Raw genomic sequence first — 23351 nt, forward strand, 5'->3', positions numbered from 1 at the left:
TGTCTGTCCATGCTATATGTTGCTATTCTTGCGTTAAGCGTAGTTGTCATAAACAAAGTTCAGCTTTTATCTTTTTTAGTCCTTTTAAAATATGAACCAATTGTATTTAAGTGTCAAAAAATATCTGGTGTAATTAAACCATTGTGTGTGTGTATCAGTAACGAAGACGGTGTGTGCTGAGCAGTGTGACAGTCGCTGTTTCGGTCCGTACGTCAGTGACTGCTGTCACCGCGAGTGCGCTGGAGGCTGTTCGGGACCAAAACACACCGACTGCTTTGTACGTCCTCATTCTTCTATATACTAATGATGTAATACACTCTTGTACAATAGAACACAATATTCTATATTAGTTTATATTAGAGACTTATTCAAACATTCACAGAGAAGATGTAAAGTCAATTTAAAGCTCGCATTTGGGCAAATATGATCAGCTCGACAGTATTGTAAAATCGTGCTTCATGAATGGGCCAAATTTCTTCTAAGAAATGTAATGGCACCCCTGCAGTGTTGTTTATAGCTTCCTGCGTTTCAATTACTTTAGGTTATTGCTGCACGCGTGCAGGGATTGTATACATGCCTAGATTTTAATTAGATCAGCATTTCACTCTTTTACATTTCGCCATGGATCAATTGTTCATTATGTTTTGTGCACTTTCCACATGCGAACCGGATTTAATTAATAAAACATAATGGTTTATACCAAAAGTTTTATTTATATTTTCCAAGTGAATGATTTTTGAGCTGAAGTCCGTCAAATATGCTTAATTCGTCACAACCACATTGACCTTTCACCTCTTCCTTATGTGCTGTTGTGTATTTCATGTAGGCCTGTACGAATTTTAACGACAGCAGCGCATGTGTGACTCAGTGTCCCCAACCTTACATTTACAACCCAACAACCTTCCAGCTGGAGCACAATCCAAAAGTCAGATACACGTATGGAGCGTTCTGTGTCACGACATGTCCACGTAAGTAAGGCGGAAAAAAAAATATTTAATAATGTTAAATTAAATTCTAAATCCAATGATAACGTGAACTTTGGGTATCCTTCTTGCTCAAGTACGCATCAAGAAAGGTTTAATTTCGATAGAAAAATGTCAGGACTTGTCTCGGTTGTTGGTTTTAATATTTAAATGATTAAAAAGTTCCACCTTGGTCTCCTCTAGACAACTTTGTGGTGGATCACAGCTCCTGCGTCCGAGCCTGCCCGAGTAACAAGATGGAGGTGGAGGAGAACAATGTCAGGATGTGCGTCCCTTGTACTGACGTCTGTCCTAAAGGTAAACATCCACCAGTCAGTGGATCTGTTTAAACTGTCAAAATCCACAAATAATTAATGAATCAGATTTCATAATATACCCTATTAAGTAGGCTTGTTTAAGTATAAATGGGTAACAAATATCTACAACTAGAATTATTGTTTTGTTTTTTTTTAAATACCTTTTTGTGTACGATGATTTTTATTTATTTATTTATTTATTTATTTATTTATTTATTTTTACTACTCCTTCTTTAATCCATCTTAATGTAACAGAAGGAAAAGTTAACTCTGACTGAATTAATGGACACCAACTTCCAATTCACATGCCTAAGTTCTCCCAACTTCTGATTCACACACCTGGCCTCTTTTAAACATGCAATCACAGCCACAGTGTGTAAACGTGCTGTGTTGTTCTAACCAGTCATTGCTTGCAGTGTAAATTCTGATTGCATTCACGGATTTTGACCCTGTGCCCGTTTTCTGATTCCCGTCTCTGATTTGCCCAGCTTGTGCCTGATTGTAGATCGACTGAGCGTTGTAAATTTACTGACTCTGTTTTTGGCTACTCAAGTTTTGTTTCGATCGCAAAGTCTGTTTAGGTTTTGCCAACCTGTTGTAGCATCCTAATAATGCTACCATTTCACTTCAATGAAGACGATGGTGTCTAAATGACGTAGTTGATACTACTTCCTGGCCACGTCCCTGTCAGGTTCTCAATGTTGTCATTAGTTTCCTATCACACACGTGATCACACGCTCACCAGGTCCAATGAGATTGAACTGAGTTATTGCTATGTCCAATTAGATCACACCACACTCTTACATTTACATTTACATTTAGTCATTTGGCAGACGCTCTTATCCAGAGCGACTTACATTTTTATCTCATTACACATCTGAGCAGTTGAGGGTTGAGGGCCTTGCTCAAGGGCCCAACAGTGGCAACTTGGTGGTTGTGGGGTTTGAACCTGGGATCTTCCGAACCGTAGTCCAATACCTTAACCACTGAGCTACCCCTGGCCCCAGGTGCTCTTACCAGGTGCTTATCATGTGCTTACTTCATTATCATTCCATCTGCCAGGTTGAAACAACTGCAGCTTCAAGTGCATTTTTTTTTTTTTTTTTTATCATGAACTAATAGTCTGAGCAATTAGATTCAGTATCTCTTTTTTTATTATTATTTTTTTGGATTTTTCCAATTTTCTCCCCTAATTTAGTCGTAGCCAATTCCTCCCCGTCACTAGGGGGCTTCCACATTAAGGCTACTACTACCACTCAGCTTTGGCCGAAGACCGCGTGTTTCCTCCGAACCGCGTGACGTCAGCCGACCGCATCTTTTTGAACTGCTCGCTCACGGAGGGGCGGAGTAACACACTCGGAGGAAAGCGCTAGCCGCTCCTTCCGGTGGCGCGAGCTCAGAGACGCCCCTAATTGGCTGTAGAGCCGTCATTAATGTGGGAGCGCAAGTACCTCTCATCCCTCCCCCCTGAGAGAGCTCAGCCAATCAGCTCTCTCTGTGCCTCCGGCTGTAAGAGGAAAACAGCATCACCCGGAGTTCGAACCAGCGCTCCCCGGATGATAGGAGATTCAGTATCTCTACTAAATTCTCTGGACATAACATAGAAACTTTAATAACCTGCTGCATGCACGCCACAAATAATAGGCACCATATTATTAAAACCACATGATTTAAGTGCCATTTACACAAACTACTATTTTACAAAAGAAAATGTAAAAAGTATTTTAAGCAGTGGAATAAAACCTTCTTTGGATGTATTTGTCAACACTGTCACACAATACGTTACCGCCGTCAGACGAATTTCCAAAAGGTGATGTCTGACGGTGTTGAAAAATCCATGTTATGCTAGATAACTTTTTTCTTGCTAGATGCATATTTTATGTGCTTAAAATGCATTCCACAGGTAATATAATTTAAGACATGCGATGTTAACCTGTTATGGTTGTTACCACTGCAGTATCAATGTCAACGCTTTAAAGTATTAAAAAAATAATTAAACTTACAAGAACCTAAGCAGTTAAAAAGGTTATATAACAAACAGGGACCTTTGAAGATGTCCTGTGAGATTTGGTTGACCACAAGTTTGCCTGACATTATTTATCTTTTAGAAATGTCTCACGGTGTTGACAGAAACTCAGGACATAAATGAAAGTATTAGAGTTTAAAAAAATTTTTTTTAATAAATTGTTTTTAATTTTAATTAACATGTTACTTAGCATGCAATTTGTGTATATATTTTATATGTAATCATCATATATCATCATACATCAGTTTTTTATTATTTAATTTTACTTTTCATTTGAGAATGTGACCCCTTATTGTGGACTTTAGTCTGAGTTTATTCATCTTATAAAATTGATCAAAAATATGAAATATATTTGAATTTTATAGAATAACACAATATTTTGTACTGAACATGTTTTTTTTTTTTTTTTTACTTTTATCAGAAATGAATGATACACAGAAAATAACAAGACATTAAGCCAAAACAAGAAATATTACACTAAGACAAAAAAATTAACTTGCATACATACAATTACTTTTAATTGACATATTTTTTATATTATGTGATAAGGTTATGTTAATTTTTTGGTCACAGTGAAAATTACTGTTTAATTTATTGCAAAGTTGTTTAAATGAAATGTATTCGAAACATGGAAACATCAAATTTTCCATTCTTTCTTCTTTCTTCCATTAGTTTTTTTCAGCCGAGGTTCTCACACCCTCCACAATCTAAATTAAATGAGTACTTGGCACTGTCTTTAGCTTAGGCCTAAAGCTGTTTAAATTTGTATATTTTATAGAGTTTAAGTGTTTTGTTGGTGTGCGTTGGTGTTTGAGTGTGTGATGGAATAGGGACAGGCAGTTTACACACGGCTCAGACTGTTGACTCCAGCAACATTGACAAGTTCATCAACTGCACCAAAATCAACGGCAACCTGGTTTTCCTCATTACTGGAATTAAAGGGTGAGGAAATTCTCTCTCTCTCTCTCTCTCTCTCTTGTGTACTTTTGGAGACATTATATATATATATATATATATATATATATATATATATATATATATATATATATTTTTTTTTTTTTTTTTTTTTTTTTTTTTGTAAAGTAATCCATCTCCGAGCTTGATTTCCCCAGAGTGTGTTCAATTTTCTGCAACAGAATTTCAATTTTAGTTGAAGTTTGGGGCTTTGCCACTTACATACTAATTTTTCAGAACCTTGAGTCTATGCTCCTTTATTAAAGAGTTTTTTTTTTTTTTGCTTATTTGACACTTTTTTTTTCCGGGCTGTCATTCAATAAGATTGTCAGAACTCATTTAGTGTTTTCTTCAAGCTGCCTTGTAGCTCTGAGACGTCATTAGTCCGTCCTTCACTCCACAAGCTTTTTTTTTCTCTCATGGTCTCAGGAGCTCACTTATGCTTTCAAACTCAATTTAAACTCCGTCACTTTGAAATCCTGGACTATTTGCTTCTGGTGTCTGAGGTTTCTTTTTATTTCCTAACAGAGATATGTTTCATGGCATCAGGGCCTTGGACCCAGAGAGACTCAGTGTGTTCCTCACAGTTAAAGAGATCACAGGTGAGAAAACATGGTGGTGCAAACTCAATGGTTAAGATATTGGTCTACCGCTTAGAGGGTTATGGGTTCAAGCCTGAGCCATTTATTTTCAGCTGCTCAATTTTTGATCAATGAGGTATATATTGAAGTCTTGCTACATAAAGAGTGGTTAACAATTTTCTTTCTTTTAAGGAGCAGCTTTCACTGGTGTACCACTTTACACAATATTTAGTGCACTTCTCGGGAGGCATGCAGAATAATTTGCACGTTTATTGATTGGTAATAATAAGATATAAGATATTGTCTGGGACATTCCAAGCAAGTAGGCTTTTTAAAATGTGTACATATAGTACTTTTTATGTAATCTTGAGGAATAGTGCTCCATGCTACATGAAGGGATTTTTTGCCTCTCATTTTTAGTCCAGTACCTGAACAGTTAAAAGGATTTTTTTTTCATTCAAGCATAAGAAAACATCTAATGCAAGGCATGAACCAGTGAGAAATAGGTGCAGATGATCTAGTGAGAAATAGGTGCATCTTTGGACACTTTGTTGCCTGTGGCAGTAAGTCAGTTGTGCCAACTATTTCAATTACTTGTGAAATTGTGAGTATTTGTGAAAAATAAATACGAGGAAATGAGGGCTCAAGAATTTTGGACATTACTGCATGAATAATAATAATTTAACAAAGCATGTATATTATGGAATTCTTCTTCTTCTTCTTCTTCTTTGTCTTTCGGCTGTTCCCTTTCAGGGGTCGCCACAGCGAATCATCTGCCTCCATCTAACCCTATCCTCTGCATCCTCTTCCTCAAACCAACTAACTTCATGTCCTCTCTCACTGCATCCATAAATCTCCTCTTTGGTCTTCCTCTAGACCTCCTGCCTGGCAGTTTCAACCTCAGCATCCTTCTACCGATATATTCACAATCTCTCCTCTGAACATGTCCAAACCATCTTAATCTGGCCTCTCTGACTTTATCTCCAAAACATCTAACATGGGTTGTCCCTCTGATAAACTCATTCTTGATCCTATCCATCCTTGTCACTCTCAAGGAGAACCTCAACATCTTCAGCTCTGCTACCTCCAACTCTGCCTCCTGTCTTTTCTTCAGTGCCACTGTCTCTAAGCCGTAGAGCATCGCTAGTCTCACCACTGTCCTGTACACCTTTCCTTTCATCCTCGCTGATACTCTTTTATCATGTATTTTATGGAATTAAAATATTATAATACATCATTGTTCTTTTTACTTTTAAAACATTATCTTTTATCATTTTTGTGTTAAAAATCAGAATATATTTTCTTAGGTTTAACAGACTATCTGTTCGTTTGCTAGAATTTAATAGAACTATTATATCTCCTGCTCCATGTTTCATCATATTAAACTCATGCCTCTGACAGTGTGGTGTAGCTAATGGGGTGAAACATTGGAATAATGAAAACCGTGGCGTGAAAAAAAGAAAAAAAAAGTAATGGAGCCTCTCACAATAAAAGATCATTATTTAAATGTGTAATGCTTATTGCATGCTTGCTAGTCAATAATGAAACCCTGTATTGTATTTTTTTTTTACTTACTGACATTTCTTATTCTGTTCTTTTATTAGTGTGTATTTTTGTCCTCTTATAAAAAAAAAAGCTAGAAAAAAGAGATGGTGTATATGGGAAAAAAATGACTTTTTTTTTTAAATGTCACCAGTGTTGTTTAGGAGAAAAAGAGAGAAAATGATAATGATTTCTTTAGGTTTCTTGAACATCCAGTCCTGGCCGGAGAACATGACGGACTTTGGTGTGTTCTCCAACCTTAGCATTATTGGAGGAAGGACGCTTTACAGGTTAGAGTGAAAGAATATGAGAATCAGAATCGATTAAAGTTTTTTCTTTTTTAATGATTAGGACTAATTTACATACTAATGCTAGATTTTATTATTATCGGTAATGTCCAACTTGGTTTCTCTCCCCCTCAGTGGTGTCTCTTTGCTGATCCTGAAACAGCGCTGGATCACGTCACTGAGCTTCCAGTCTCTGCAGGAGATCAGCGCCGGAAACGTGTACATCAGCAACAACAGCCAGCTGTGCTTCTATCACACTTTGAACTGGACCAGGTTTTTCCGCTCCGGCAGTCAGAGAGCACTGCTGAACAACAACAAGGACACGCAGCAGTGCAGTGAGTGGATAGAATCCCACACCAGACTTATTGGCATATGCTGGACGAGTGATAAAGTGAAAATAGACGAGTATAAATCTGTACACGCATGAAATCCATGTCAGGTTTGGGGTCAATAAGGTACTAAAGGCATTGTGGTGAGGCGAATCGATTACACTTGTTAGCTTTCAAGCTCATTAGGTGCTTATCCACGCAGACCAGTGATGTGGGCAGAACTTTTTTGCGTGAATCTGGATAGAATTTCTGTATGTCTGTTTATGTTGAACATTAATCACTAATCAGTAAAATATATTCTTTTCCAGAGGTGGACACAGATCTCTCTCTCTCTCTCTTTCCTTTCAAACTCCAACATTTTCGTCACTGCCTGAAAACATCCTTGGTTCAAACGTCTGATACGTGATTGATTGGTTTTTCCCAAATGCTACACATCACTGTGGTTATGTAACAAGAAGGCATGTGGAAATGTAGTAAAGTATAAAGTACAGATATTTGTTGTAGGATGTAGTACGGTAAGAGTAAAAAGTATTCTCCAATATAACTATTCGAATGTACTTAGTTACCTTGTACCTCTGATCGTTTCTGTTGTATTAGAGGGATAAAACACTTCAGGTAACACAGGTTACTCAACAGCATCATTATTAATTAAATTCCCAAAATTGCACCACCACGGGTGAACTCTGACACTTAAACAAGGAGCGAGGCGTCCTTGCAGGGATTGCGCATCCTTTCTTCTTCATCACTTTCTCTGACATTTATTACTATGTGTCGTCATGGAAACCTGTATCATTAGACTCCCAGAGAAAGGTTTTTTTTTTTTTTTTTTTTTTTTGTGCTATAATGACTTCCTGATATTTTTCAATTCAGGCTAGACAAATTTCCCATGGTTCTCCCAGAGCGGTCGAGACTGCAGTTCGACACGACGCAACCGAGCTCTGCAAAATATGACAATTTGATAATGTCACATACAGCTGCGAAGAGGAAACTCGATCAAGACATAACATCTCATGATGAGATCCAGAGAGGCCCCTTCTGTTTCACATTGTCACATCTGGGACTACAACCTACGCAATTCCTTCGGTCCCAAGAAGAACAATTACCAATATCATTCTGGCAGCTTGAACAGGCAGAACAGCCATACAGTTTTGGCACTTGTCATAAAACAATAGTCTTTACACTGTATAAATGTATGTTTGTGTGTGTGTTTGTGTGTGCGTCTATGTTTTACAGTCTCAGAGTACCGTGTGTGTGATAAGCTGTGTTCGGAGGCAGGATGTTGGGGTCCCGGTCCTGACCAGTGTGTGTCCTGTAGGTACTACAGTCGTGGGAGAACATGTGTGAAGTCCTGCAACCTCTACCACGGGTCAGTGTATTACCTTTATGCTAGATCAAACCCACACAAGTGTAGGTTGTTTTGGGGGGGTGGTGCATTGATCCACTCATATTCAAACGGGTGGAGCAACACAACCACATCCTTTCTAAAATAAGAGATGATCTATGATCTCAGAATGTTGTCTTGAGCAGAATGTTGTAGTGATGCTAATATACACTAATAAGTGAAACATGCAGTCCGAGACACAACCGAGTGTGAAATTTCAGCCTGACAGAAAAGGACGAATTAACATTTCGTTCCAGCGGGATTATTTAAAGAATGGCGCCACTGGGTCGGAACGTTCTTGCTGGTTTATTCATTAAAACAAAAGATACTCCCCTCGCTGTGTCAACCGACTGTGACTGTCGGTGCGCTGCGATACGGCGTTCATTTAACTCCTGACAATACACACCGTCTGCCGGTAAGAGTCTAAGGAATAGAGATGACTTTGGCAAGTTTGGTTTGTCATTTCCTAACTTATTCCGTTTATTTTTATGCTTTTCCCTCTACCTCCAGAGGTTAGGAAGTTTATCAGTAAATATCGAAAAGCGAATCAGTTTAAAATCTCCTGCTTGAAACATGTTTTCCATACACTCATCCCAATGAATATGTTGGAATATTCTAAATGTCCAGAAGATCAGGCGATGAAGAAAACATCTAACCATTCTGTTGTTTTACTTTTAATGAGTTTTTGTAAAAATATAACTCAAATCATGAGAATTTCACCATCCTAACATGGTTGTGCCATAAGCAAGGACACTACTACTAACCACATTTTGCATATTTGCCAATTTTATACTAAGCACCTGACCTAATGTTGGCATGGTGGCTTAGTGTTTAGCTTGGTCACCTTTCACCTCCAGGGTCCGGGTTCCACTCCCGCCTCGGGTCTGGGTGGGTGGAGTTTGCATGTTCTTCCTGTGCTTGATTGGGTTCCCCTGGGTACTCTGGTTTCCTCCCACAGGCCAAAGACATGCAGATTAGGCTAATTGGTGTTCTGTGTGTGTACGGTATTTAGGAGTGAAATGCCGCCTTTTAGCAACGATATCTCTATTACTGTAGATGGAAGGTTAACGTTCTTTACGAAAATGATTAAATAAATGTTTATGACAAATATCCATCAATCGTCCTGTTAATCAATTACATTTTTTCCTCTACGCATTATACCTGAGCTTCTCTCATATAATTTTTCAGCATTTCGTCATTTTTTGTATTTCATTCTATTATCATTGCTTATTTCTTTAGCCACATTTACTTTTATTGTCTTTTCTAAGAAAAGTCGACAGAGAGCTGCCATCCAACACAGGAGGGGAATAATGAAAACAAACATGTATTTGTCAGTCTTCCAGGATACATTGGAAAGACGGCTGTTTGTCCCTTTTTTCCCTCACGGTGAAGGGGAAGTGAATTATTCATGGTTTGTCTATCGGCGGCCCTGGAGCCGAGGACGCTTCGAGCTCTGGGATTTGAGGAGCTGAAACAATAAGAAAAACTGAAGGGTCAGAGTTTTAAACCTGGTGATGACTATGGAAGGCTGAACTGCTGTTTATTTCAAGACAGGATGTGGTGGTCTTTTATAACAGAGGGATATCTGTGGTTTAGTTAATCTTGTTTGTGTGTGTGTGTGTGTATTGCAGAGAGTTTCGAGAGTTCATCAATGGATCTGTGTGTGTGGCGTGCGACAGCCAGTGCGAGAAATCCGGAGATAGAACACCGACCTGCCACGGCCCGGTAGGAAACTGAGCACTCTCTATTCTTTCTTTCTCTTCTTTTATTCATACTGCGACATGTGAGACCCAGGTCCGAGCTCATTTCATGGATGCTCCCCTGCATGAATCTCTTTCTGTCTGTATATCACTCTTCCTCTGTCTCTCTTCCAACTCTCTATCTATCTATCTATCTATCTATCTATCTATCTATCTATCTATCTATCTGTCTCCGTTTGTTCATCATTCTGTCTGCTTTCTCTCTTTCTCTCTCTCTCTCTCTCTCTCTCTCTCTCTATGTTTTACTCAATCTATTTCTGTACCCCTCTCTATATTTCTATCTCTGGATGTCTCTCGATTAGTCTCACTGTCTCCCTTCGTGTGGCTCTTGCCTTCTCTGTCCCTTTTCGTCCATGTCTTTGATCTTTAAAGTCTCTGTTGCCATCTGTCTAAGTTTCACTAATTATCTGTTTGTCTGTTTGTTTATTTTCTCTCTCTCTCTCTCTCTCTCTCTTTCTTTCTCTCTCTCTCTTTATCCCCTGTAGGGTGCAGATCAGTGTATGAAGTGTGTTCATGTCAAAGACGGCCCCAGCTGTGTAGAGAAATGTCCTGATGGGCTGCAGGGTGCCGACAGCTTCATCTTCAAATACGCTCACAGCAACAAGGAGTGCAGACCCTGCCATGCCCACTGCACCCAGGGGTATGTGTGTGTGTGTGTATATATATATATATATATATATATATATATATATAATGGATCACTTAATCATGATGACATCATTTGCCGGTAAAGCAGCCGCAGTCTGAGTTTAATAGCAATAAGTCTGCATGCTGTGTGTGTGTGTGTGTGTGTGTGTGTGTGTGTGTGTGTGTGTGTGTGTGTGTGTGTGTCTGTGCATGTGTTTTCTCCCTATTGACTCAAATTCAACACAGAATTAAATCTTTAAATCACACTGTACAAAACTTACAGCTGCTGTAGATTGTGGTTATTAATCCTGGCACCCAGCAAAGGTCCTGAACCGGAGTTCACAGCTTTAATAGAGCGATTTTAATTGGGAGTAAATTGTCCATTAGAGCCCAGTGTCACTGTGAGGAGTCCAGCTGAGAGATTGAAGTCCCTGCTACATGTGCACTCTGACTAAATGGCCTCAGCCTGTTAAAAACGAGCGATATTATACACTTTATCCTTTATACATGTCTTATGATAGATTGGTTAAAGTATTTTTTTTAATTATTATTACAAAAACGATTAAACACATTGTATGCTTGTGTTATATTGTTTAATTATAAAATCAGAAGACTCTAATAATAATAATTATTATTATTATTATTATTATTATTATTAGCATTATTATTATTAGCATTATTATTTTGCACATTGTTGTGTGTGTTTTAGATGCACTGGACCTCGTATTCAAGACTGCATTGGAATGATGGACAGGTAATGTTTTAGATAAACTGCTTTAAGGTAATGAAGGGTGTTTTTTTTTTGTGGATTTATATTTTTTTTTGCCACCTAAACGTTAACTGTTTTTTTTTATTACAGGACTCCGCTGATTGCAGCTGGCGTGATCGGGATGATGTTCGTGCTTGTGATTGTGGCGCTCAGTTTCGCTGTTTATATCAGACGCAGGAGCATCAAGAAGAAAAGGGTGTTACGACGCTTCCTGGAATCCGAGGTACGGTATATGAAATATGCGTGTTTTATTGCAGTAACTGATCTACTCCGTACGTAGGTGTGTAGTGTATGTTTCTGTGTTATCGTAATGTGTATATTGTATCCATTTTCATTTGTATAAAGATATAAATACAGTACGTGTGTTATTGTAAACACTCATCCAGGATCTGCTTTTTGTTTATAAAGATGTATAGTGTACATAACTGTTCTATTGTAATAACGGATCTGGGATCTACTCTGTACTGTATGTAAGAGGGTGAGTCAAAAAATGTCTGGACACCAGTAATATTAAAACTTCTGTTGGCTTTCTGTTTATGGCTACTGTCTCGCCAGTCACTGCTGTGCTGGTTTCTTGTATCAGTTTATTTGTAACTGCGGTGCAAGAAAAAAAAAATGCCTGACTTGGGATTTGCTCAAAATAAGTGCAGTGATTTATTTTTTTGTGGTGTACCTCCTGCTGAAACACCTCACAGAAGAGTATAAACAGAAGCATTTGGATATCTGCAAACAAAATTTGCATCAAGGAAGGTAAGAGTTTCTTAAAGAGAATCATTACTGGTGATGAGACATGGATTTATCACTACAAGCCAGAGAGGATGGAGTGAAAACAACCTCAATCACCAACCCAGAAAAAGTTCAAAAGTCAACCATCAGCTGGAAAATTGATGCTTGCAGTTGTCTGACATTCTTAAGGGCCAGAATAGAAACATTATCAGGAAAAAGTTTCACCAATCAGCATTGTTTGTTACAGTGGGATGCTTGAAGAACTTAAGCTAAACTTTGGATTAAACTCAGAGGACTGTTATCCAAGGGCATTGTGAACTCGAATGACGATGCACGTCTACACTTCTGTCGACACTCTTTGGTCCCCGGGAAAGTAGCAATAAAGAAGTGAAGACTGCAGTGCATTCGTGACTGGCATCTCAGCTAAACGTTATTTAATAAGGAAAATGTATATCCTGTTGGCAGATGGACAGAGTGTTTTTAAAAAGGAGATAATGTCGAAAAAATTGTGTATTTTGTCTTTTTTAAAAGTTAATTAAAATAAATTCTACAGCCAAAGTGTGAATAAATTTTGACTCACCCTGGTATAGTGTATTCTCATGTGTTATTGTAATACCTGATAACTGATCTGTGTTTTGATCAGCTCCTGGAGCCTCTAAAAGCCAGTGGAACAGCAGCGCTGAATGAGGCTCGGCTGCGCTTACTCAAGGAAACTGAACTCAAGAGGATTAAGATCCTAGGGTCTGGAACCTTCAGTACTGTTCACAAGGTACTCGGCGAAGTGTGTGTGTGGACATTTTATTAGTCTATAAAATATCTCAATGTTTTTAATGTGTGTCTTTGTTTCTTGATCAGGGCTTCTGGATACCTGAAGGCGAGAGTGTAAAAATCCCAGTGGCTATAAAGGTCCTAAATGAAACGACAGGATTGAAATCCAATGCAAAGTTTCTTGAAGTGAGTCGCAACACAGCGCTTTCTTTCCATACATAAAAGTCCTTGCATACTGTACAACATATGGGCTGAGATATTTGGTTTAATATTTGTACGAAACCGAAAAATATCATTTCTGAGTTAAGAACAGATATAAACTATATTCATGCACATGCACTCTAAATAAGTGCATCAGTCTACACACACACACACACACACACACAAGCACACAGATGAATACATGCTGAGGGTCACACTCGCTAATGGCGGTCGCCTCTTCTGTGAGGCGAGGAAACATTAAACACACTCTTTCATTATGTTTTCTGTCTCTTTCTTTCACTCATGAAAAATGTTTAGTCTGGGATTTAAGAAGATAGATATCGATGCTCTTTCTTTTTTTCTTAGCTCGCTGAAAGAGTCTTTATGTTTTGCTCTTTCTTACTTTTCTTCAAGGCCAGTGTTAATGTGCAGCCTTTTCTATCCATCCAGAATAAATAGAAAAAAAATTAATAGAAAAAAAAGCCCATCTATTAAAAGCATTGCATGGCCATCAGGTGAATGTTAGCATGATCGTGCTTTTCAAAGGGTCTAAACTTGCACCTGATGTTCACAGTTTTCCATTATCAGGTTCTGTTTTTTTTTTTTTTTTCACACTCAGGAGGCTGTGATGATATCCAGCATGGATCACCCGCACCTGCTGCGCCTGCTTGCGGTGTGTGTGAGCCCGAACGTGCAGCTGGTGACCCAGTTCCTGCCCCACGGCTGCCTGCTGGATTACATTTACGAGCACAAGGACAATGTTGGCTCTCAGCTGCTGCTCAACTGGTGTGTGCAGATCGCCAAGGTAAGAGTGTCCTGCTTCTTTTCTGCTTGTATTTTTCTCTTTTCTGCTTCATATACATACAAAAATCGCCAAGTCATTGTTATTTTAAGTATAAGTCCTAAAGTCTTTTGAGTTGCTCAAAGGTGCACAATGAGAAGGTTCTTAGATCAAATTATAAGGAGTAGATTACAGAGGTTTGAATTTTATCAAGAGCATTACTGTTTGAAAAATGTCATATCCCTGAGATTTTCATTCAAAAATATGTCTGATGATGTCACGCTGGGTCTACATACCCTGGTCCTACTTTTTCCACATCTCTAGTTTTTCTTATGGGGTGTCCGCCACATGTCCTGGCTTTACTCTGCTTTGGTTTCTTATTGCTGTCCAACCTTCACCCTGACCCTTAGACCCCAGGAGCATGTGTGCACAGGAAATTAGTTTCAAGCACAGATGCTGTAGGACAACTTCAGAGGTCACCTTCATCGTCAGTGGCTTTTCAAGAGACCTGTCAGCCTTCACGCATTTTTTTGTACCAATTCCAAATTTTAACACCACAGTATGCTGCTATGGATTTCTTAAAAAAATAAATAAATAAATAAAACATCCCTTTGACACATGAAATTCAATTGCAAAACAAAGCCCTGTCCCTTTTCTGCATCTAACATTTTAGTAATGGTAATTGATAAGGCTTGTTTTTTTTTTTTAATTCTGTAAAGTTTGTTAGTGTAAAGGGAAATTCCCTCTAGTGACTCAGTGGTAACCTTCTGATGTGCCATGTGGACGGCCCAGGTTTAATTCTTAGCCAATGTGGTAACCCTGCCACTGGATATGGGGCATCCCTGGTTCCAATCCCAAGCTGGATCTAGGATCTAGTTTTAAGCCCCTTCATCAGCATCTGTGGTTGTCCCTGAGAATACCCCATTTTTCCAATGCCATTTTATATGATGTAGAGATCCCCAGCAATCTTGCGGCTACTATGAGGTTCCCAAGAACCTCCCCCTCACCCTTTCCCCCTCCTGCAGTCTGTCCAGGTCCTTAACTTATCTACTGAAGTAGGTGCACTGATGCTGTTGGGTGTATCTCGAATGTAACCTAATTTCAGTTGTAAGCAACAAAGAATTTATCTTGGCTGAAAAGCTTTTAGGCCATCTACAGGCCTAGTGTTGATGTGTTCTTATAGTTAGAAAGTAGAAGGTATGAGTCCTGACCTACAACCTTGGTTTTAATCTTGAGTATTTTTTCAAAGAAGATTCGGCTGTCCCACTGATCTAAGGATAAGCTGGTGATGAGGTCTTACATTTCAATTCAATTCAATTCAATTCAATTTTATTTGTATAGCGATTTTAGCAATTTTTATTGCCGCAAAGCAGCTTTACACAGTCAAAAGAATTTTTTAAGTTTGTATGAAATGTGAATTTGTATGAATCAAAATGGTCAGTTTGTCCCTGGTGAGCAAGCCGAGGGCGACAGTGGCAAGGAAAAACTCCCTGAGATGGTAATAGGAAGAAACCTTGAGAGGAACCAGACTCAACAGGGAACCCATCCTCATTTGGGTGAAACAGAAAGCAGTAAATGATCTGCATTTATACAGTGTGTAGGGTGGGAGGCAGTTCAGCTATAATAGCTGATGTTAATTGATGTTAATATGGAGTCCAGGTAGTTATTGAAGACCCAGGTAGACTTGTAAGAAGTTCCAGTCATGAACTATCGAACTGTCAAGTCCCCAGAGAAACAGTTGCCAACACCAGTCAAGGCCAGAACCATTTTCTAGGTAGAGAGAATCATTCCCAGACACCAGACGCATCCCAGAGAGACACACGGGGCATCCATGTGACGAGATCTTCAGCCAGAAGCGGGACACCAGGATGGGTCAGACAGGTCCGGAGGGCAGAGGGAGTCTGGATCACTGGCAGCTCGGGAACGACATGTGTAGCTCGACAGAGAGAGAGAAAGAGTGAAAGGGGGAGACAGGAGGAGAGAGGAAAGAGAAAGGGGGGGGAAGAGAAGAAGAGGAGAGATGGCAGTTAGGTATGGTCACAGTCACACAGTGTATAATGTGAATGTATATTAACTGTAGAGTGCAAGCAGAGACTCCGGCAGGACTAACTATGACAGCATAACTAAAAGGGAGAGCCAGAAGGAAACACAAACATGAGGGCTTCCTGACATGTAAAGCAAACAATCACCTCACCGTCAGCAAACCTAACAGCAAACATTTAAATTCAAAGAGTCTCTGGAAACTGTCTAAAAGGATGGTATGCCAGATGGTAAATATCTGTTATGCCATGATGGGTAAAATGGGTTATCAGCTTTGTATTGACTATAAATTATGTATCCATGATCTGTTAAGAATCCATTTCCCAAAAATTGGAATAGTAATCCACTGTGAAGTAGGTTTTGTTGATGTAGGTAAACAAGTCGGTACCAGCCTTTGCCCATGGCCATTCCTGTACCACAAGTGGTTGAAGTGTATTATTTTGTTGCTTCATGTCCATTGAGTGGTCAGATCTTTCCCCTGAGCGACTGAATGATTACTATGATTTTTTCTCTTAACATGATGCCAACTTAAAAGCTTAAATCTTCATGATGAGCACAAAGTCTGTCAGAATATTTTCTTTATTTTTAGGTCACCTCTGCTGAATGTCTTCACTAAGAGTCTTTAGCATTTTATCTTATTTTTTAACTCCATAAATTATTTAGAGTGCATCCTTGTTGATGGGGAAAATATCCCAACTTGTTCTAGGTGAATAGTCCACCATGTTCTAACGCAGAACAAGAGGTAGGTTACAATTCCTGGCAGCTGTTGGAGCACATTTTTACCAGCTGGTCTAGGCATGATGTCCTTTGAAAGAAACTTCCTTGTCCCCCAACCCGATCTGGTACACATTCAAATTAAATTTATTTTTTATCTTTAGTGGAATTGGAATATCCCCACTTCTCCATAAAGGTCTCTTCTAGCTTTTGCATAAACTTCCCCTGGAGAATGTCCATACCCATAACCATCCAAAGCAAAGTGTGTCTCCTAAATTGTACGACAAATACTGTCAAGTAGCTGGACTTTCCTTCTTATATGACACGCTAAAGGTCACTTTTGACATTGCACTCCTTGAAAACCCATCTTATCGGGAGTTTTGTAGTGGCACTGCAATGTCCTGGTCCACCACCACAAATTCAAGAAAATTCAATTGTCTTTTTCTTGAGTTCCTTGGCTTCAATTTGCATGTCCCATATGGTCTCAGCTTTGTTGTACATCTGCCTTTTCAAATGCTAGACATTTTAGTTTGTTTTATTTTGGAGTCAATGCTGTGACTCGGATTCTGCTTTTGCCCTGTTCTCACTGCTGCTACTAGTATCATTTTGTTAGTGAATACCGACATACTGTAGGTGAATAGCTTCCTTTTTACTGATTTCTTAGCATATTCTATTGTTAAATCCAAATAAATGGCAAGTTTGTCTCTACAATGCTTTTAAACAAACATATACAATAGTTCCTATTGTTGCAGCTTATAGTTAACATCAGTAAACTATATTAACTGTAATTTAGACTGCCACAAAATGGCAAAGAATTTACACAAAAAGTGAACTTTTCTCCAAAGCCTATATATTGGCTTGCCTTTTAATTGGCTACATCTTAGCAAAATTTACACATGGAGAATAGGGATGATGTGTTTATTTGTAAGAGACAAGCTACTGTTGTAAAATCCCACCTTGCTGTCACACTTGAGTGCTTTTCCCCTATCCACAACTTTTCCCATTGTCAGGCTCGCTAACCTGCGACCCCGTCATGCCACTTGTCCATTGTAAACTGATAGCTTGAGCAGAAGAAGCCCACATTGGCTCCTCATCACAAAGAGGTTTGGACACTGACTTAATGACTTCTATCAATCATGCTCCCATCTGCAACATGTCCCCTCCGTTGGAGGTTGTTGCGGTCACACGGCAGCATGATTGGTAGCAGTTCCTAATTTAAAGATTTTGCGTGGCACATGGAGAAATAATAGATGAGTTTATTGTAATAGAAGCATGATATATTAGCAGGAAAGATTCTCCAGTATCTCTTGCTGAACCAGGAATTCTAGGCTATTCATTCGCTCTGACTGTGGTGCCATTGCATTGCATAATGGATTATTGATGGACTAATTAACTGTGGAAGTACATTTTGATTGGCTGTAACAAACTACAGCACTCTAAATAGGATATTGTGCATTTTGTTCTCTCTCTTCTGTTTCTGTGTGCCCAGTTGGTAAATTAAAACACTCAATAAAGCTGTCAAGTAAACCATGACATTCCAACACCCAGTGCTTCCGTGCAACCTCATTTCACTCGAAGAAATATACTTTCACTTTCTTACTTTTCCCATCTTTGGCTGCATTGTTCTCATACAGCATACAAATATCATCATTTAACAAATTGTAACAAGTCATTATTAAATATTTATTTTAAAATAAAGGCCAATACAGGGCAAATGAAAACAACAACAACAATTGTGCTTACAGGTTTTAATCCTCACAGTACAATTTTTATTTATGACCTTGCGTTATTACTAAGAGGAAATGTTATGCTTAATTTATACTTTATACTTAAATTATTCTTTCCTATACCCTCCAATATTTTCTCTGTATAATGTCACATAAATTCTGTTATAGTAAAATGATATTGCTGTAATAGGATACTGTACATCTTTTTCTTTGACTAGTAAATTTCTATTAATGCACCAACTGAAACCAAGACCATATAAGGTCAATGTAAATGATTTTGCACTCTGCTCAGGAGAGCAAGGGGACAAGATGCCATCACAATCTTCATTCATTATCACACTAGTTTGGAGTGCATGACAGAATATAATATAACAGTACTTAATACTGAACCCTGAGGGATTCTTTTAACAGTCCACTTACAGAGTGAAAGAAAGCCTCAATCATGCTTATATTATTTATGATTACCTATGTATTTTCAGGGTATGATGTACTTGGAGGAGAGAAGAATGGTCCATAGAAACTTGGCTGCTCGTAATATTTTTGTGAAATCCCCAAACCATATCAAGATCACAGACTTCGGGCTTGCTCAACTTCTGGATGCTGATGTAATGGAGTACAATAAAGAAGATGACAAAGTAAAATAGTCTACATTAAGTAACATTGATATTTTTTAAACATTCCTTAAAATTAACATGTATTACCAATACAGAGTTGTGGGTTCTTCTTCTCACATTCATGTGCAGATGCCTATCAAGTGGATGGCTCTGGAGTGTATACACTACAGAAAGTTTACACACCAGAGTGATGTTTGGAGTTATGGTAAGGGAAATGCTCGTTATAAGTAACCAGTACACTCTTTTAATATTTTAGCATAATAAAAGTTTAGACATTCAAATTTCACATTGTGATGTGACATCACTAAGTGACGTACTGTATCTGCAAAATTAGGAGTGACCGCATGGGAGTTGATGACCTTCGGAGCAAAGCCATATGATGGTGTCCCCAATCGTGATATGCCGGATATTTTGGAGAAAGGAGAACGTCTGGCTCAACCTCCAATATGCACCATAGATGTTTACATGGTCATGGTCAAATGTAAGTCTTAAAGCTTCTACTTGGGATATGAAGTTTGATGTTTTACAATGTCTTCAAATCAAAGCTACATTACATTTAATTACAATTATGATTTAAATCACTACACCATTAATAACCACATCGCAGTATATTGATAGAGATGAGTAATTATTACTGTAGCATTAGCGTTAGAGGGCAAATTAATTCAGAGTGGAAAGGAAACATGCAAACGCTTGACAGGGATTAAATGATTGTATCAGCAATCAGGATAGTGGAATAGACATAATCAAGAAATTATGCCCAAAAAGAAAATATGTAGTGCTAGCAGAATTTTCCATTTATTTGTGTTGCATTGATTCATTTCCTGCTGAAAGGGCTGCCTCATTTTGTGACTCATTACCGATCCTTCGTCCTCGCTCAAGGTTGGATGATCGATGCTGACAGTCGGCCCAGGTTTAAAGAGCTCGCTTCAGAATTCTGCAGGATGGCGAGAGACCCTCAGAGATATCTAGTCATCCAGGTACGTGACAAAAAGATATTTTCCCCTTTTAATTTTGAAACTTTAAACTTCTGGAGAGTGCAGGGGTACTATTTTTTGTTTGTTTTAGGGGGATGATTGCTTGAAGCTGCCCAGTCCCAACCACAGTAAATTCTTACACAGTCTTTTTGATGAGGATGAACTTGGGGATGTTATGGACGCTGAGGAATACTTGGTTCCTCAAAACCTAAATGCTCATCCATCTAGTCCTCATTTGGACTTCAGTCAGGTGAAACTCATTATCCATGTCAGTACTACAGTATATCCCAGTTTTATCCTTATTTATACATTAAGATTTGTTTTCTTTGATTGGTTTATATTTAAGCAATATCTTATTAAAGAGAGTGCTGTTATGCTGGTATGTGCACAGTTATGATGCAGTCATAGGCCTCACTGTCATCCTGTTATTCAGCGCAACAGCATGATGTTGAATGTCATATTGCTTTTAACAGTTCCACAAACACCATTTATTATTAGCAGATTATGATTTGTTTCTTTATTTAACCAGTAATTTTGCTCCATCAACACCTATCCTTCTGCGACTGGCAGAACGAACTAACCAAGACTGGGGAGCTGGAGACCAATAGTAGTGACCAACAGTGTAATAAACAGGGGTAAAAGTAGTTTTAAGCTTGTTTTAAGCTTGTACCAAAACTATGGTAAACAGATGGTGGTGGACAGTCCTGTAAATTTTGTAGGTTTCTTATTGCATGTCCAAATACTCCGCTTTATAATATCATCTCTTCCAGGGTTAAATTCCAAATAGCTTTAAATGGAAAACTAGTGTGCAACAGTGTAGAATCCATTGTTTACACACAAAGTAGTGCTGTTGATCAGGGTTTGGAGAGTAATTTTGCATTCAGCCTTGTGTTAGAAACTGGTTAGCTTTGTAGCCATAAATAAAAGAGCACAGACAGTTCAGATTATGAACAACTTAGAAACAACCATCATTTTTTTCATAAAGTTTTCTTGCTGAAAGTGCTTTTGTGACTGGTTTTAAATGTGGGCTTTTATCATGTAGCTGCTCTCTCCTCAGTGCTGCAGACTGTACAGACCTACCCATGCTTATGACTGAGAGTTAGTGTAATTAATGTTGATGCAGAGTGATGCGTATTGTTAAACATGCAAATGTTGTTACCACCTACAACAACCATGCATGTATTGTCTTGTCCAATCAGATTGCTCAGTTGAAACTAACTGTTTTATAATTCATTTTGAATCACATACAGGGACTGAGTGATGCAAAAATAGGACCACAGAGTTGTGAGGCAGCCACATCATCTGGTGAACTGTTTTTCACTGTGAGGCCTGGCAAAGACGAGCAGCTCTGTCATGGAAAGCTGAAGAACAAGCACAGCACTAACTTCGTGGAGGACAGCAGCTGTCGACATTACAGTGCAGACTCTGCTGCATTCCTGAAAGAAAGAACACAGAGAAAAAGAAGTGCTGGGGAGGATGGTTGTGTGGCTGCCAAGAACGACAAGAGTTCCTCAGGTAACTTCCAGGTTCTTTTGTTTCTTCAAAAGTGTCTTCCAGTGTTTCAGGCTGGTTAAAAAAACAAAAAACAAATAAAAAAACAGTCCCTTGTGTTATGTCATGTAGGTGGTGGATACACCAAAGTTGTGGGCTTCTCCAATCATATCAAGATATTATTATTTATTTATTTTTAATTCCAGAGCCTATTGAGGAGAACCCTTTCATCACACACCAGAAAAACAGAGAGATTCATGCACTTGATAACCCAGGTTACCATGGCAACTCTGATGGACAGCTTAAGACTGAGACTGAGAGCATTGGCTCTCCTCAACAGCACAACTCAAATGAGATGAACCAGGAGACCCTTAAGAAAAACTTAGTTTCTCTTTCTCTGTTGTCAAGAACAAAAAGCAGGACTACAAACAGCCATGGCAGCCTGACCTCTCAAACCGAGAGACCCCATGTTCACTTTACGCTTCCACCGGTTCAGTCTCCTTTAAGTGGACCAATGAGTCAAAACGGCCACCAACTCCATTCAGGTCATGCTCTATCTACTGATTATCCCAGCAAGTGCATTCTTGCTTCAGTAACAGGACAAATATGTCACCACCAAATCCAGCCTGGTTCTCCTGGTTCTGCGCGCAAACTTGACGGTAGTAAAAGTAGTTCCGGGGCCCTACCAGGTCATATTATCTTTCAAAGCAGCACAATACAACCAAGTCATGCTGGAACAAACAAGAAGCCTTTTCACACAAACAATCCAGAGAAGCGCCATCACAGCCTTCCGTCCAGCGTTTTGCAGCATCCTCCAGATCCCTCACTGGTCTGCAGGAACAGTTTCATCTACAAGCAGAATGGACGTGAGAACCCTGAGAACCTGTCAGAGTCTAGTATGAAGCCAGGATCATTTTTGCCTCCTCCACCATACAGGCACAGAAACACTGTAGTGTAACATCTCGAGCATTTATGTTTCTCAGAACATGTTAGATATATTGCTTTTTTTTCCTCAGCAGTACCTAGAACATACTGTATCATGCTCTTAAGAAAAAAGAATAACGTATTCCTCAGAATGATCAAATAAGATAATGTATAGTCTATCAGACTTTTGTACCTCTCCTTCATTCTGTTTGTGGATAACATTAAACACTTTATAAATTCTGGAAGATATCGGATGCTTTTATAGTATATTTTTTAGAAAACTGAAGGCACCAGATTGTTTACACATCACTCTTATATAATGAAAAGTAATAAAAGTACCTGGAAATATATTTTTTTCATGCTACTTGAGAGCGTGTGTGCTGTTCGGAGACAGCAAAGCCTTAATCAAGAGGCAGGTTAATCCTCCCTGACTCACTCTTGAAGGTTATTTAATAAAAATCATAGAGCGCTGAGACTTTTCTAAGGCGGAAGCATAAATACAGAAAGTCTCACTGTTGGGTTTTTAAAAAGTGGTACATAATTAAATGTTTTTTGTTTTTTGTTTTTTCCTTTTCTCTCAGTGTTGTAAATCTATGTATAACATGCTGTATTATTCCTGGTTGTGGACTGGCACAGTGTCTTTTACGATGTATATTTTTGGATTATAATCATTGCACAATAAAATGATCATGGTTTAAATGGAATCGGCTGTATTGCATGTACAGAAAAATAAAAATAAACAAACAGACACACACACACACACAAACAGCTTTAGTAAGTTAACTACTTGTTGTCATGTAGTCTGTCATCTGAAATGGCACGCATGTGCACATCGATACAGTACGTCTTCGCT

The 23351-nt window shown here is 38.7% G+C and overlaps 1 protein-coding gene across 1 annotated transcript in view; it reads left to right on the top strand.

The window, feature by feature from the left end:
- LOC128506369 (receptor tyrosine-protein kinase erbB-4-like) overlaps positions 1 to 23141 on the top strand; it is a 35262-nt gene extending 12121 nt beyond the window's left edge. The window contains exons 6-27 of the mRNA XM_053476788.1: positions 159 to 277; positions 827 to 968; positions 1167 to 1280; positions 4121 to 4247; positions 4788 to 4861; positions 6582 to 6672; positions 6805 to 7004; positions 8232 to 8364; positions 10011 to 10104; positions 10625 to 10779; positions 11476 to 11520; positions 11626 to 11758; positions 12905 to 13030; positions 13117 to 13215; positions 13850 to 14035; positions 18972 to 19127; positions 19236 to 19311; positions 19441 to 19587; positions 19989 to 20086; positions 20175 to 20351; positions 21334 to 21598; positions 21781 to 23141. Coding sequence (XP_053332763.1) covers positions 159 to 277; positions 827 to 968; positions 1167 to 1280; positions 4121 to 4247; positions 4788 to 4861; positions 6582 to 6672; positions 6805 to 7004; positions 8232 to 8364; positions 10011 to 10104; positions 10625 to 10779; positions 11476 to 11520; positions 11626 to 11758; positions 12905 to 13030; positions 13117 to 13215; positions 13850 to 14035; positions 18972 to 19127; positions 19236 to 19311; positions 19441 to 19587; positions 19989 to 20086; positions 20175 to 20351; positions 21334 to 21598; positions 21781 to 22532 — 3509 coding nt within the window. The 3' untranslated portion in view covers positions 22533 to 23141. The remainder of the gene's footprint in view (positions 1 to 158; positions 278 to 826; positions 969 to 1166; positions 1281 to 4120; positions 4248 to 4787; positions 4862 to 6581; positions 6673 to 6804; positions 7005 to 8231; positions 8365 to 10010; positions 10105 to 10624; positions 10780 to 11475; positions 11521 to 11625; positions 11759 to 12904; positions 13031 to 13116; positions 13216 to 13849; positions 14036 to 18971; positions 19128 to 19235; positions 19312 to 19440; positions 19588 to 19988; positions 20087 to 20174; positions 20352 to 21333; positions 21599 to 21780) is intronic.
- The last annotated feature ends 210 nt before the right edge of the window (positions 23142 to 23351 follow it).

This window comes from Clarias gariepinus, chromosome 18, assembly GCF_024256425.1.
Source record: "Clarias gariepinus isolate MV-2021 ecotype Netherlands chromosome 18, CGAR_prim_01v2, whole genome shotgun sequence".
Classification (NCBI taxonomy): domain Eukaryota; kingdom Metazoa; phylum Chordata; class Actinopteri; order Siluriformes; family Clariidae; genus Clarias; species Clarias gariepinus.